At 39.2% G+C, this 16,311-nt stretch overlaps 1 protein-coding gene across 5 annotated transcripts in view; it reads right to left on the bottom strand.

Annotated features, from left to right (window-relative positions):
• Positions 1 to 8,024: 8,024 nt before the first annotated feature.
• ABCB11 (ATP binding cassette subfamily B member 11) overlaps positions 8,025 to 16,311 on the bottom strand; it is an 87,453-nt gene continuing 79,166 nt past the window's right edge. For all 5 annotated transcript variants that reach the window (XR_011428253.1, XM_070241170.1, XM_070241168.1 and 2 more), the window contains 3 exons: positions 13,918 to 14,124; positions 11,820 to 11,966; positions 8,025 to 10,764 (listed from right to left, as the gene is read on the bottom strand). Coding sequence is in view for 4 of the 5 variants with exons in the window: in XM_070241170.1 (XP_070097271.1) it covers positions 10,564 to 10,764; positions 11,820 to 11,966; positions 13,918 to 14,124 (555 nt within the window). In the remaining variant the exon portion in view is untranslated. The remainder of the gene's footprint in view (positions 10,765 to 11,819; positions 11,967 to 13,917; positions 14,125 to 16,311) is intronic.

Raw genomic sequence — 16,311 nt, forward strand, 5'->3', positions numbered from 1 at the left:
AAACCCATACATTGTCCCACTGGGGAGTAAAAGTCGAGGGCTTTTAAAGGCAAAGAATGGGAGGTTGTATTACTAGGAATTTTAATTGGAGTGGGAAGCAGAGAACTAGTGTTGGCTGAACATTGATTGACTATTGATTCTATCTTCAGAAAGTCCGCAGTCCTTGTTGTTTATGACCAGGATGTCTGTTCTCCTGCTGACTTCCCAAACAATTGCTTATAAAACAATTTGGGCTTTGGCCCAGTCCAAGGTTTGAGACAGGAAGGCAGTTTCTCTGGAAAGGCAGCTCCGGCTCCATTTAAAATGGCTCCACTATAGTCAATTATGACACTGTGGTGGCATGTCTAACATCTCTTCTCCCCTTTACCTTTAATGCTTTTCGACGGTGATTCCACGTGGAAGGTAATGTGGTGCTATTTGTTGATTTTTTTAAAAAAAAGATTTTATTTTGTTTTTCTTTTAAAAAATGTTAACAGCAGGAAAGGTCTGTAAGAAACAACAGCTCCAGAAACCTCTGCCAAATGACAGCAACTCGTGGGAAAATTCTAAGAATTACAAGTGCTTCATTTTAGCTCTGCAAAGGACAAATGCAGTTTATGTCAAATTTGAGGCTGAGTTGGTGTGGAGTGCTAATTACTGTCTTTGCTCTTTGATGGAAATCACGGTAATGACTTGGAAGAAATCACATCTCACTTCTTTTGGCAGAACAGAAGTGATTGCTCTCAAGGAGGGAGGAAATTCAGTGATTGAGGTTATGAAGGTTAGCGTAAAGCTGATTAATTATTTTCTGTTTTGAATTTTTAAATTTCTTAGAATCTTTTCTTCTCTTCTAACATTTTTCCGTGTGATTCTGAAAAGAATCTGTCTTCAGTTCATGAACCGTGACATTTCCCCCGGGGAACACTATGTTCAGAAGGAGCTGCTGGAACAGGGAAGGCAATCAGCGAAGGGCAGCAGCTGTGGCCCTGCCGAGTGGAGTTTGTGGCGCAGACCAGGACTGCCCAGAGCACTAAGGTCCACCTCCAGTGCTGGCCCGAGTGAGAGCAGAAACTGCTTCCCTGGGACAATCTGCCTACTGTGCAGGAGGAGCAGGCCATATGTGTGGCTGGAAAAGAAACCCAGGACTAATTAAGATGAAGAGCTGCTTTCCTCCTCTAGCTCTCAGCCACCCTTGCACTTCAATTAGGCCAATCACACTCTAACTTCTTTTCAAAGAACCGACTTTTTCCTGGATTCAGTCTGTCTTATGAACAGTACTGGCCAGACTGTCATCCTTGCTCACTCATCCTGCCATTAATGGAAGAGTTTTCTAAAGGTGGGCATTGCATTCACTCATCACTACCTTTGTCCTCAGCTCACCCTTGCCCTCAAGCTCAATAATTCTGCATTAAAAGCATCTGATCCTCGAGATCTCTTTTTTCTACAGAATCATTCCAAACCCTCCCTTTTTTACAATTCTTTGAATGAAAGAAATGGTAAAGGCCTTCTAGCTTTCTAGATGAAGATTGCATTGACTTAACAAAGGAAGAGTAAATGTTCCTGTCTGAGTTTGTGAGATTTTATTGTGCATCTTATTCTTTTAGCATTGGAATGTTGATGCCCTGCTCATGCTGTCAACCAAGAGGCCGTGCCACACATCCCTATGTGGATTCCAAAGGGTATCGGAACATGAGAGGCAGGTGCTAGCAAATTCAAAGACAGATAGATATACAACATACTTCCTGGAGTTTGGCAGTAAGCAGCCCGGACTGGAGTCACCAGACTTGCACTCTAGTCTCTCACTGCATCTAACCACTGTGACGCGGCGAGGCCATTTAACGTTGGTGGCCTCAGTTGCATAATTTCTCAAATGAGGGCCTTAAAATGGGCTTAGAACGGAAGGTTTATTCCAGCTTCAACATTCTGAGGATCTCATTCAATAAAATTGGAAAAAGAACCAGAGCATATTAAATTTTACTTACATGCAATGAACAAAGCTGTAAATTCTAAAGAGTACTCCATTTTGTAATTCGCTACATTAATAAACAATTTTAGATTTATGTAATACATTTCAGTCTTTAAAACATTCTATTCCAATTAGGATCTGATTTTTATAGCTATGAAAAGAGATGCATGGAGACTTGAAATAATTTAACTGATGTAATGGCGCAAAATTATTAACATGAGAATATTCATAGGCTTCCTGTTCACCTATCTTACAAAAGAGATCCTGTAATTAAATTACCAGCTCCATTTTCCCTTCCTCAACATCCTAAAGGGGAAATTCTTCTTGCTGGAAGAAAGAAGTGGGTATACATAATAAGAAGCTGAGTGAGGAGAAGGGAAGTTTGCTTTGTGGAAGGGGGGTTGGAGATGCTTAACCAACTGTGCTGTGTGATGAAAGTGACTAGAAGTTTGAAATAGCATTTTAGTAGGTTTGTTTTGGGCTAACTGTGGATCACTCAAAGACGTAAAGATAAAATTTACTTTTTAATTCTATATGGCTGTTGAAGTGTGCTTCTTGAATGCAACACAACTCTAAAACCAAATTATATGATGCCAAGATTTTTGAGAACAACCCTGCTAAATGAAAATTAGAGATCCAGTTCCAAATAGCTTCTAAAATCTTCTCTGGCTCAAACAGGACCTATTCTGTCCGTGCTTTTCTCTTCTCTCTAATCCCACTATCCATCCACCTGACAAACACTGATTAATTGCCTTTAGGTGCTAGAGATGCAAGGATGAGTTCAGTATAGGCCTTTCACTGGGGAGATGCCCATGAGTTCTGGGCTCCCTTGTTGCAGGTCTGGTTGGAGTCCAGGAATATCTCTGGCCTGTGGGCTTGGAAGGATTGGATTGAGACTCTATCTAGCTACAAGTTAGCTGGTAACATTATTCCCCATCTCATACAACCTTCACTGTTTCAAACTCATCCTCTCCTTGAGTCACTTTCTTTCCAACTCTGGTTATAACCTGCCGATGGAATCCAGACCATTCCCAGTCTAACACCAGTTTTATCATGTGAGAGGATAGGAAAGCATAATCATGAAATGCTAAGTTCCTAAGTGAATGCCTCCTTCACTTAAAGCATAATAAAGCAGGACACATGGAATGTTCCTAGAAAACCACAAGAATGGGCCAAAAGGACTTCCATCAGTGATATCTGCTTTTCATAGCAATGACATTTGGAAAAAGGCTATGATTAATTCCTTCCTTCAGTCAATATTTTTGGAATGTCTCTAGATATAAAGGTCATATTTTAAGGTCAGTTAAGCACACATCAATACTTTAATACTGCATTATTTTTTTTATACTCCTGTTTCAGTATTTTTATTAATAAAAATCTAACTGTATCTTTTGTGTTAATCCATAATTAGCAACAAAAACTACAACTGCAAAAAACTACCTCCGTGGCTTAAACAGGTGAGAGGTGTCTTTTTCTCACGTAACAGTATGGCTGGAGGAAGGCAGCCCAGGCTGGAGGAGCGACTCAGAGATATCCAGAAATCAGGCTCAATCTGTCTTCCTGCTCTCCTGTTTAAGGTGTGGGTCTGTCCAAATGACCACAGCATGGCTGCTGTGCATCCAGGAAAGAAGAAAGAGGCAAGGAAAACAGACTTTCTCTGACCCAGGCTTTATCCCAAAAGGGAGAGCCTCCATAGAGATTTGTGCCTGTATTTCATTGAGCAGAACAGAGTCACATGGCCTCCCCTAGCTGCAAGAGAATCTGGGAAGATAAAGACTATACTTTCCAATCTCTGTAACAGAGGCAAGCAAGGGATAAGGGTGTAGGATTGAGTGTCAAGTGAGCCAACCTATGACGCCTGCCATCATGACTTCTCACGGACATAACAATGAATGCAACTCACAGCTGCGTTCCTCCCCTGCAGCTTCTAAATGGTTTCACAACAACATACAACAATTATGAGGGCAAAATGCTTTCTAAATTATAAAATGCTTTGTGAGTGTTACCACAAAGTATATTTAAATGATTGAATTTTCAACTTCCAAGAAATTTTATTAAAATATTGCTCATCTCTTACTTTGATTCCATACTTGATATATTAGAAATAGATACTCTCAACCAACAAGTTGAGAATCTCTTTTCTTTCCTGTAGTCATTCATAATAATTGTAGGCTCTTGTTCTGGGTTGCCTTGGGTGAACATTTCCCTTTCTATCTATCTCCAGCTATTCTGTTGTTCTTGAATTTATCTCTTTGTATCTGAGAGTAGGAGCCGTACCTGAATTATTGAAAGGAGGAAATTGCCAATTCACCATCTGGCTGTGTATGCTTCTTCCTTTTTCTACTGCACATTTTGTCCCAGTGCTATTTATTGGGTTGAGTAGTTGCATCCAGACAGCTACATGCCAATCACGTGTACCCTGATTACTCATTATGAGCCCTAGGATACCATACAGCTCACTAATGAGCACATTATAATGCTGGCCAGTGCTAATTAGATGATAATCATGTGCACCGCTTTATTTACACTCTACCCATTTAAATTAATTGGGTATTTAATTGAACACAGTGTGAAATAAATTGGAATTGGATTTCAAAGTTCATTAAAGTTACTTTTGCCTACCATCTCTTACAGGCAGGTGAGATTATTCACTTGATGTGGAAATTCACAGCAAATAAAAATGGACATAATGCTTATTTTATAATGGTATACACGCACATATAAATGTATCTCAAAATATGTGTGGAAATAGCAACCAAATTTGCAATTTTTTAAATTTCCACTAACATCCTTATGTGACCTGATTACAGAGACATTCTGCATGCATAAGAGATATGAATAAATCCAGCCCTTAGTTGGAAATGTGAGGTGCGATCCTAAACCAACCTGATGAGAATGTTCTGATATTTTCTTAGGATAGGAAACTTACATTTAATTCATGAATAAATATGTGGCAAACTATACCTAATTAGGATCCTCTGTGTTTTCCTCTTTCAGGACATGATATCAAAATATTCCAGGATCTACATTTTCAAATGAGTGTATAATTGCCAAAAATTGCATGCATGAGTGCACCATTAAATTCAAAGTGTCTTTTCATTGAAATAATTTCCTAAAAGCACATGTAGAGTAGACCTAGAGTAATTATATGAAAAACAGTTTCTAGACAAAAGAATCTAGAGGCCAACTCTTCTACTTTTTTCTCAAATAGCATTTCTGGTTTGTGGGCATCTGCTCTCCTGCAGTTTTGAGATGCACCAAATGACTGAGGGTCTCTTCTCAAAATAAGTTGGAAAAATGTGCTGCTCCAATTACCCATATGAATTGTTCACAGAAAAAAATCATAGGGGCCGGCCCTGTGGCTGAGTGGTTAGGTGTAAGCACTCCGCTTCGGTGGCCCAGGGTTTCACTGGTTCGAATCCTGGGCACGGACATGGCACCGCTCATCAGACCATGCTGAGGCAGCATCCCGACATAGCGCAACCAGAGGGACCTACAGCTAGAATATACAACTATGTACTGGGGGGCTTTGGGGAGAAGAGGAAGAAGAAAAAAAAGAAGATCAGCAATAGTTGTTAGCTCAGGTGCCCATCTTTAAAAAAAAATCATAAATAATTCTTGTAAGTTAATTGGAACAAAACTTGTTTTGGGAAGAGGACCTCAGGGGGATTAGATAAAAGGGAAGTTTTTAAAGTTATATTGTCTTACACTAAACTATCATAGTTCTTTCTGACTGTCAACTCAAACAGGTGAATCAAGTAGAATGAATGATGTAAAGAGTTTTAACCACTCTTATAAGGCAAACATGATTCTCTTTGTAACTTCTGATATCATAATGTTTGATTCTACCAAGTTCTCTCCTTAGTCCAAATGGTATCATGACCTTTAGCCTAAAAAAATTTTGCAAAGTTTCCAAGTACAGTATAAGAGCATATTCTAAGGAGAAGCCAGACTCATGTTTCTATTAAGGCTCAAATCGTGGAGGGACAACTGAGACTCAGACCAGGAAATCCATGAACCTGGCTGCTTTAACCTTATCTGTCTGACATACAGCCTCTAGTCACTTGTAGCTACTGAGAACTTGACATGTGGCTAGTCTGAACTGAGCTGTGCTGTAAATATAAATACACATCAGATTTTGAATATTTAATATGATAAAGTAACGTAAAATATCTCAATAATTTTTATATTGATTACAAGTTGTGATGACAATATTTTGAATATATTGGGTTAACTGAAATATATTAACATTGATTTCCTTTGTCTAATGTGACCAGAAAATTTGAAATTACATATGTGGCTCACATTAGTGACCCATATTTCAATTAGAAGGCCCTGCTCTAACCTAATGGGTTAGTTATCTTGAGGCTGGCAAATTACAGACTACTTGCATGAATTTAAAATGATTATTCAACCAAGATGTTGAGCTACCCCTGTGTGCCAAGTACTTAATAAGGCACTAGGGATATTAACATGAACTAGATACAGTCCTTGCCCTCGAGGACCACAGGCATTTAGTATGTGCAGGGCGCTCTGGTCACAGAGTGGATGAATGGCTAGAAATAAAAGCTACCAAAATTTTGGTAGAAATCTTTCCAGACATTTAAGCCTACAGGTATGTACAAGCACACACACACACATATACACATAACAGATGTGTGAGATGTGTGTGTGTGTTTGTGTATGGATAGAGAGAGAAAGAGAGAGAGAGAGGGATAGATGGCATCATACTCCATGATAATCTAAAACTTGCTTTTTCTACACAACTTATCATGGACATTGTCCCACAAAAACAGAAAACATGGGTCAATATCATCATTTTATTGGCTTCATGATAAACATCATTGTATATATGTGCCAAACTAATTTTACCTTTTCCCCATCCTTTTATTCATGGACTTTTAGATTATTTCCAAGTTATTGTGAACAATGCTGGAAGAGACAACCATGCTCACTTTTGTGATTAGAAATTTAGAATAAACTATGAGAAATGGGATTCCTGGTGAATCTATTTCTGGATACTCTTCTCTTCCACTGATACATCTTTCAAATCTAGTTTCAGTGTCTACTGTTTCCTATTCTCCACATCCTCTCCAAAATTAGTTGCTTTTGTCTTGGTAATTATAGCCATTCTGACAGGTGTTAGGTGATATCTCATTGAAGTTTTGATTTGCATTTCCCTGATGATTAGCCTATCCCTTCATCCTTGAGTTAGAATGAGGTCCATATTATCCTGTTTCTTTGTTTACTTGTTTTGGGGAAACTCTCTTTCTGTGGCTTCCTGGGAAAAGCTGCATGGAGAGTAAAAGTTTTGAGACTTTCCAAAACTGAAAATTTGTTTAGACTTCTCTCATTCTTAAGACTAATTTGCTGAATATAGAATTCCAAGAGGGATATCTTTTCCCCTCAGAATTTTGAAGGCAAATCTTTGTCTCTTCTGACTTTTAGTGTCATTTTCACTAGGTCCTATGTCATTATGATTCTTTATTATATGTAACTGTCTCCCCCTCTCCTGGAAAATTGTAGTATCTTCCCCTTTTCCCCCAGTTATCTAAAATTGCATAATTGTGTGCCCAGGTAGGATCTTTGTTTATTTACTATATTTGACACGTGGTGAACTCTTTCAGGTTGGAAATTCATGGATGTCCAATTATATGAAATATTCTCGGACTGTTTAATAATCTCTTCCCCTCAGTTTTCTCTACGCTTTCTTTCTAGAACTGCTCTTAGATGATCATTGCACCTCCTGATTTGGTCTACATTTTTTCTTTTTTTCTACTTTTCATCTCTATCTTTTTATCCTATCTGCAGGAAAATTTCCCTAACTTTATCTTCTAATCTTTCTGTTTTTTTTCCCTTTGCGAACTTTCATTACCTGGGGTTATCAGAAGAGTTTGATCACAGCACAAACACACACTGAAAACATTAGAAATTACAGAAAGACTTGAGATAAGTGTCAGACAGAAAGATTAAGCAAGTCCCTGGGTCATCTGAGAAACATTAGCAATATGAAATCAAAGATATCAAATCTGTGTCAGGAATGAAAGATGCAAGATAAAAATGGAGACATTGGCACTCCTTGGTGTTGTAAAACAACTTGCAACTTTATTCTCATATTTTTGAAGTTGTAATTCTCCCTCTTGTCCCTGAGCCTCAAAAAGCAATCATTTGCCCAAATCATTTCAAGCCCTCTCCAGTCGACATTTTCCCTCTCATCAATAACTTCCAAGTAACTGATGTGAAAAATAGTTCTTATTCATTCCTTTTTCACACCCCACACATTTCATTCCAGGAAACTGGAGCCACTCAGCACAGAGCTTATGTTATTTCTCTTTATAATGCAAACTTAAACAAATGGATTTTCGTCTTTTTTCTTCAGTATTATAGGATGAGCATGTACTTACTGCAAAACTTAATTCCTTCTAGCTGCATCTTTATTCTACAACTTACTTGTCACTGCCATTTTCCATTACTTAACCAGAATGCATTCCTCCAACCTCTCCCTCCCAGACATGGCAACCAGCTACTCTTCTGATCTAACTGGTTAACCTGCTATACCATCTTTATGTCTATTTACCAGGAAACACTGGACCAGAGACATCAATAATACACCTCGATATACAACAGCTCAGGCTTAATTTGTAGGGAGAATTTCATTTGCTGGTCATGAGAAGAAAAAATGTATACTTTGAGTGGGCTTGGGAAGGAGATGACATAAGGAGAAAACATCTTGATGGCGGGACCACTTCTTGGGAACTGTCAATCCTCCTATTGAATTTTTCATTTCTGCTATCAAGAGCTCTTTTTTGTACGTTCATTTTTACGAACTCTTGTTTTTATTTAAATAGATGGGAATATCTTCTCTTATCTCATGGAGTAAATTTATCAGCACTATTTGAATGTTTTCCTAATCTTGCATTGTCTCTGTTACCTCTAATATCCTTTTTCCAAGGTGTTCTGTTGTCATTTTTGCTTTTTATGTTAAAATATTTCCTTGTTGTCTGGTCATCGTTGGCAGTCTGCTCCCATACAAGAGTGAGGCTCTGAAAAGCCAATGGCAGCTCTGAGTGAGTGGGTGCATGTTGTTGGCAGGTGGGCTTCACAGTAGGGTAATCTGACTGGGGAGTTTCTTTGGAGGATCTAGTTGGTCTCTTTCCTTGGAATAGCCAGTTTCCCAGAGAATAACACTTCAATCTCTTGTGAGAAGAGTGGGCGGGGAGCTGGAGATTTTTTCTGTTCACATATAGCTTTACATTCAATCCCGTCTCCTGTATGTTAGCTGCCCCTTCAACTGCGACTTGTGTCCCTAAGCATGAGCCTTTCTGTGAGCTTCTTCAGAGAGGGAATATCCAGTCTTCTGCTGGGATTGGCGGAGGGTAGCCATCGGCTGCAGAAGAGGGCTCCACACTTCTGTTTCTATGTGGGCTTTCAGCCCATTCTTCTGTCTTCAGTCCCATCTGACCTCCCCTCACCCTTACCAGAAAGATCCATTGTCTTTCCATTCTGAGCCTTTCTTGGGATCTGTGGTACAAAATGAGTTGTTCCTAGGCTTCCCCCACTAACATATTACATCTTTGTTTTCTCTCCTCTTTTAAATCCATTATCAGTTGTCCATTTGCTTTCTGGCTCCCAAAATATGTTGCTATCATCACTTTGTTTTCTTCATTCTTGTGAGTTTTATGCCTTCTGGAATTCTTTTAACGTCATTTAGTGGTGTCCTAAGGGAACAAGGACAAACCTTCTTCTGCCATGTTTAACTGGCTTTTTTGTATAACACTATATGAAGCTACACTAGGTAAAATGCACTGTGTTTTATTTCATAGATAGGATTTTGTAGAAACAAAGAACAGCACCCAATGTGGAAGGGTCGATGAGGAACACAAGGCCTGGGATAGAGTCCCCTGCTCCAGCCACACCTGCAGATTCTCGTCTAGTAAATGGTGACTTCACCACCCACACCCCACAGCCTGAACCTATAAATCAACACCTCTAACTGGTAAGCCCCTGCTAATACTTGCTCCTTTCTGCCTCCCTCAGCCTGAGAGCATCCAGTGTGTCAAAGACCTCCTTTCCCCATCCTCATCTTAGTGATGAATGAATCTGCTTTCACAGGCAAGAACACTTTTCAAGAAATACAGTTGGTCTTCAGTTTTCACATATGACCTTGGTCTAACTCAACAAACACCTGCTGAGTACCCATTATGGACCAAGTTCTGTGTACATTGAGGGTTCAAAAATACAAAGGGCAGTCCTTTGCCCTTGAGGAGTTCAAAGTCTCATTTACCCCAAGACTTCTTGCTAATTCCCATGTAGTAATTGGGACTGGCTCCTGCATGGAGAAAGTACTGGGTGATGGCTGAGCAGCTGCTTGACACTAGATTTTTACTCATGCTGATCCTAGTTTCTTTCATTTTCTATATATAGACACTGAAACTAAATTATTATTGAAGGTCACTAGAATTGAAGCGCACCAGAAATTAGCTTAGATCCTAGTGTACAACAATGTAAAGTAAAAGTAAAAGTAAAATATCCACATTTCTCCTTAACAACAGCAACAAAATAATCCATAGCACCCCTGTCATTGGTGCATCTTCTGTGCGTGAAGTTCTTGAGTCAGGTCAACTGATGGGGGCTCCTGTGGTGACAAGTTTGTAGTAGGCTTCTTTTTGGGCCATCAGTTCCTCGTGGGTCCCCTTTTCAATCACTATCCCCTGTGACATGACAGCAATGATATCCGAGTTCTGGATGGTGGACAAGCGATGGGCAATGACAATGCAGGTCCGACCTTCTCTGGCTTTGTCCAGGGCAATCTGCACTGTCTGTGAAGAGAAGACAGAAAGTTGATGAAAAGGCACATGATTGTTCCCAGGTCCACCGTTGCAAGAATTCAATTTAATACCACCTGAATAATAATGCTATACTCAGGCGTCAAACTCAAAGGCTTGACATGAGAGAGAGGACTAAATAAGTATTTGCTGAATGCAATGCATTAATGATCTAAATTGCAGTCCACAGGCTGAGAAATTTCAGTGAAGCAAGAATGAACCAAACCATGAGGTCACTACGTAATTTTACAATACTTGACCGTCCGGTTTGCTAAAATGAAAGCAAGGAAACAATGTAGGTTAGCAATTAAGTGGTCATTCCTGATACTGTTCTTCATTGAGGACATTTAGCTCCCTCCAAAATGGAATCCTGATTTTTAAGGAGTTAATTATAAGTGGTAAATTTCATAATGCTCAAATGCATTTCCTTTCATGCAAACTGCATATCAGATACTGCCTCTTTCTTTCCATTGCATGCTGTCTGCTCTGCCATGTAGCTTTAGAACTATAAGATACAAAATGCCTAACAGATGACCTGGACTATTTTACTTTACTTAAGAAAGCTAATTATTTGCTCTTGAAAAAAATGTCACCTAGCCTAGAGAATCTTAAAAACAGTTCTTGGGTCTGGCCCCATGGCCGAGTGGTTAAGTTCGTGCGCTCCGCTGTAGGCGGCCCAGTGTTTCGTTGGTTTGAATCCTGGGCGCGGACATGGCACTGCTCATCAAACCACGCTGAGGCAGCATCCCATATGCCACAACTAGAAGGACCCGCAACGAAGAATATACAACTATGTACCAGGGGGCTTTGGGGAGAAAAAGGAAAAGAAAAAAAAACCAATTCTTATTTTAAAGTTCATTTTTTTTAAATTTGAAACAATCCTATTTTAAATCACTTTCTCCAGATTGCTGTCTTTTGGTTCCACAAAGTATTGGCAATTCCTACTATTAATGAATTGGAAAATTGAAAATAGTGCCATTTTATAAGGATAAATCTTACAGCAAAAGAGTCATTTATAATATCTAAGACTTTAGAAAGTCAATACGTACCTTTTCACTTTCCGTGTCTAAGGCAGACGTAGCTTCATCCAGCAGCAAGATTTTAGGATCTCGTACAATGGCCCGAGCAATAGCAATGCGTTGTTTCTCCCCTCGAGAGAGCTGAGACCCCTGGGACCCAACATTAGTTTCATATTTCTGGAAAAAAGTATGGTTAAGTTTGAGAACCAGAAACAACCATGCTCCTATGCCATACGCAGCCCACATGAATGACCTCTCTGTGAATTTAAACAATTTGTTGTTTTTGAAATTGGAAGTAGTGAATGAGTCCATCTATAAAGGATGTCAAATCCATTTAGGAATACAAGAAAAATATGGAGTTTGTGACCTTTCATGTTTGGAAACGAGGGGACATTATAGCCCCTCTCTGCGTTTCTTTTAGGTTTATATTTTTAATCTCTTTCTCCCTGACTATGAGATCCTCCCTGATTCGAGATTCCCTGATTTCCAAATTCCTATGTGGAAGATCTTTCCAAGACATCATTCTGGAACACAAGCCTAGGTTCGAATCTCTACTCTGCTGCTCACTAGCTCTGTGATCATGAATAAATTATTATTTTATTATTTTAATAAATTAAAATTTATTTGAGCTGTAAACTCATCAGAAAACTGCAGATATTAATAACTAGTTCACATATTTGTTGTTTTAGATGGAATTATGAGGGAAAATCCCTAGCTAGATGCCTTGCATGGCTACATAAGTAATAGTTAACATTCAGGGAGTATTTACTATGCCTTAGGTATTGTGCTAACTATTCTAGCCAGATTACCATGGAATATTCCCAGAAATCATTTTCTCCCTATTTTCTAGATTGCAAAACTTTGGCACAGACAGGTAAGAAAATTGTGCGAAGACAAACGAATGTCAGCAAAGGTGAAATGTAAATCCAGGTGTGTCTAGCTTCTGAGCCCTTGCCCTTGACCTCCTCTACCTGCCTCCACAACAACGTCTGTTCCCTGCCCCTACCTCCCTTGGCTCCTGACGAACGCTCAACCAAGGCAGGTGAGACTCATGACATCCTACTTCATCCTTGTGGAGAAAAAGTGCTCAGTGAAGGCTATTATGGGTAAGTCCATATGAGAAAAAAAGCAATAAACCAACTCTAAGCCAGTGTCTTCCAGAAAAATGAGTATGTGCTCCACAAAGATTTTTGGAAGAAATCAGTTTTCCAGGGAACACACAGCTTTGCTTTTCACTCAGGATACAGCAAACAGGAATTTCCACATGCTTGTGGGTTAGGCTAACCAGATGAGAACTGGGCTAAGAGCCCAAGACTAAGGAGCCTTTTTGAAAAGAACAAAGAAAAAAGCCCACCACAAACACCACAAAATCTATAAACATGATCACTTACAAAAAAAAAAAAAGCAATTTTCCAGTGTTATTTAAAAGAAAGAAGTGGAAGAGGTGAAAGGTAATATTTGGCTCCTAAAATTCAGTTTCCATGTCTTAATTTTCCTTGTGATCAAGCACCAAGAGACACCCTTGGTGGATGACAAAAATGCAGAGTCAACATTGTGCTTGGTTCAGACTTGGCTCTGGAAAAGTGAGATGCACCAAGGCAGACGCAGCCTCCCCCACACGCACGGTCTAGGCTGCTAAGGAATGAAATAACGATGACGACAATAAGAACAGCCGCAGCTTTCTTCCTGTGGCTATTATGTATATTCTTTCATTTGAATGTTATTTTTTACATTTTGCAGATAATTGAGTCTCAGAAAAGATAAGCAATTGTCCCAAAGTTAGTAGGTAGGTTAGCAGGTAGTAAGTGGCAGATCTTGGATTCAAACCGAAGTTTGCTCCAAATCCCAGGATTCTTTTCCACTATGCTAGGCTGATGCTCAATGTAGTACTGCTTTACGTGCAAGTTCTATGCGTCTTTTGTGTCAGGTAATACAATATTTTCCAAAACTAAAGAGTATGTTGATGAAGGACTTTTATTTTGCTTAAAGACTGAGACAATCTCAGGCACTAGGAAATAAATTGTGTGGCCTTTGACTATGTCCTTGAGCCACAATCATAAGACCTTTTGGTCATTCTACTCTCTCCCTCCCCACCCCTCATAGAGAACGACTCTGACTTGGTACTCACCTCTGGGAGTGACATGACAAAGTCATGCAGCTGAGCCTGCTTTGCAGCTTCTATGACTTTTTCCATGGGAATATCTTTGGTGTTGTCCCCATACTTGATATTGTCCATTATGCTACAGGCAAACAACACCGGTTCCTGGGAAACAATTCCAATGTTCGAGCGGAGAAACTGGACATTCACTTTTTTGCTGTCATGCCCATCTATCATCTGCCAATAGAGGTGACAACCAGGGCATTTAGTTTTAGATTCCAGCAACCAGGAAACTTTATATTCTAGAGTTAGTGCTCTGCAGGACATTTGCTTTGCTTAAGAGACAACAATCCCAGAGCTTCTGGAAATAAATGATGTTGCCTTTGACCCCTGAAGGTGGTGTCTCTTGGGAGCGGTGTCGAAGTTATGATCAGATTATGGATGTGTTTGTTTCACAAACTCTAGCTCTACAGGTGGTACAAAGGACAAAGTCACTTGGGACAGTATTTAGTTAAAAAAACTTCCCCTTCTACTTCGTTGCAGCGCATCCTGTAAAGTAATGTAGAACTGCTCAATTCCGAGACTCCACGGGTTATGAAACAGGTTTTTCTGTATAAAGCTATGGGACAATATAAGAGTCAAACCTGTTTCCTTGATTTTACTGATACTAACCTCTCAATAATTGACACAATAGACCCAAGTAAGACAGCAGTACATTTATTCACTTAGTCAATCAACAAATATATATTGAATTACCTTCCACAAAGACACCATGCTAGGCAGTCTCTTGTCTACCATATGAAGAAAAAATAATCTCCGTTTTCTAGGGACTCATGGTCTAGTTAGGCAGTTAAGTACAGGAATTCAAATATCTACCATTTGAGCTGCTTAACTTAAAAACCCTAGAATAGTAAAGGTGCAGCATGTCTAAGATACTACTGTAAAGTATCGGCCCTATGATTTCAGAAAAAGATTATGTTCAATGATGTCAACATATTATGTTTTAGATAATTTCTCAGCAATGGAAAAAGCAAACACTATTAGAAAAAACGTAAGGCGTTCCTCAGTAACGATTAGCCCTTGCTCATCTTCCTCTACTCATTTTTCATAGTACTTATAGACGATGCGAAGCAAAATTTAATACTTAATTGAATACAGTCATGTGCCAAATCATGTTTCGGTCATTGATGGACCACATATATGACAGTGATCCCATAAGATCGGTACCATATAGCCTAGGTGTACAATAGGCTATACCATCTAGGTTTGTGTAAGTACACTCTGTGATGTTCACACAATGATGAAATCACCTAACAACACATTTCTCAGAACCTGTCCCTGTTGTTAAGTGACACACGATGTACTGGAGCAGTTTGCTAATTGTTGCACATGTGCTAGTATTTTAAGCTCCTGAAGACAGAAGACATGTTTCATGCTCCTTAGAATCTCCCACAGGGCCTAATGCAGTACTGCACATCACAGGTTCCAATCAAATGTCAAAAACGTTGAATGCCTGCATTTGGTAGCTTCCTTAAGAGGAAAGAGGATTTTTAAAAATTGCATAAAAGGTGGTATTTTCCTACTTAAAAATATTTGTAGAAATGTTTTACAATGCTATAACAAAATATATTGTATCTATGAAATGCAAAGAATCACCATGATTTCTTCATGGGCATTGCTTCCTACCTATGACTAGAACATTCACTGAGCACATTGAGAAAAGTGTACTTAATACATATGTTATTGTTGGAGACGTGAAACATGAAGGATTCAGGTCCCTGTGTGTCACGTGTTTCACAGTCTACCCAGGTGATAGACATGACAGATCTGACATTTTGGGAAACTGGACCCTCTCCTTTGCAGGGATCAGACCCCCATGTGCTTTCTAGGTTCATTAATCACCAAATACTTTCAAACAAATTAAAATCTTTAGACCTAAAATTAATAATAGAAGTGATCATAAATTACAGATCATCAACTTTTACTCCTTATTTTCATAATTTCCTGGATTCTACCAATAACTGTTTGCTCGTTTCCTTGCTTTGCTTTATAGAAGGGAATCTTTGCTTGTCTCTTTCAAGTTTCTCTCAGCTTTTCTCTTCATAGGGTTATCCATCCCCATTGCAGTGAAGATTATACTATTCAGAAAGGTCTTTTTCAAAATATTAGGATTAAACAATCATCAAGTATAGAGCAGAATAAAACATTTTCAGACCCATGCCTCTGAATCATTTCTTAGAAAACTACTTGTGGATGCACTCCAACAAAATGCGAGTGAAAGCCAAGAAAGAGAAAGATATGGGAACTAGGAAATAATGGATCTAATCCAAGAAAACATGGCAGGAAACTCACAGGGTGACAATTGTTCAGCAGGTGCAGGTTGTAATTAGTCCAGGCAGTGGCAGAAATAAGGGAAAGAAGCAG

Source organism: Equus caballus, chromosome 18 (genome assembly GCF_041296265.1).
Source record: "Equus caballus isolate H_3958 breed thoroughbred chromosome 18, TB-T2T, whole genome shotgun sequence".
NCBI lineage: Eukaryota > Metazoa > Chordata > Mammalia > Perissodactyla > Equidae > Equus > Equus caballus.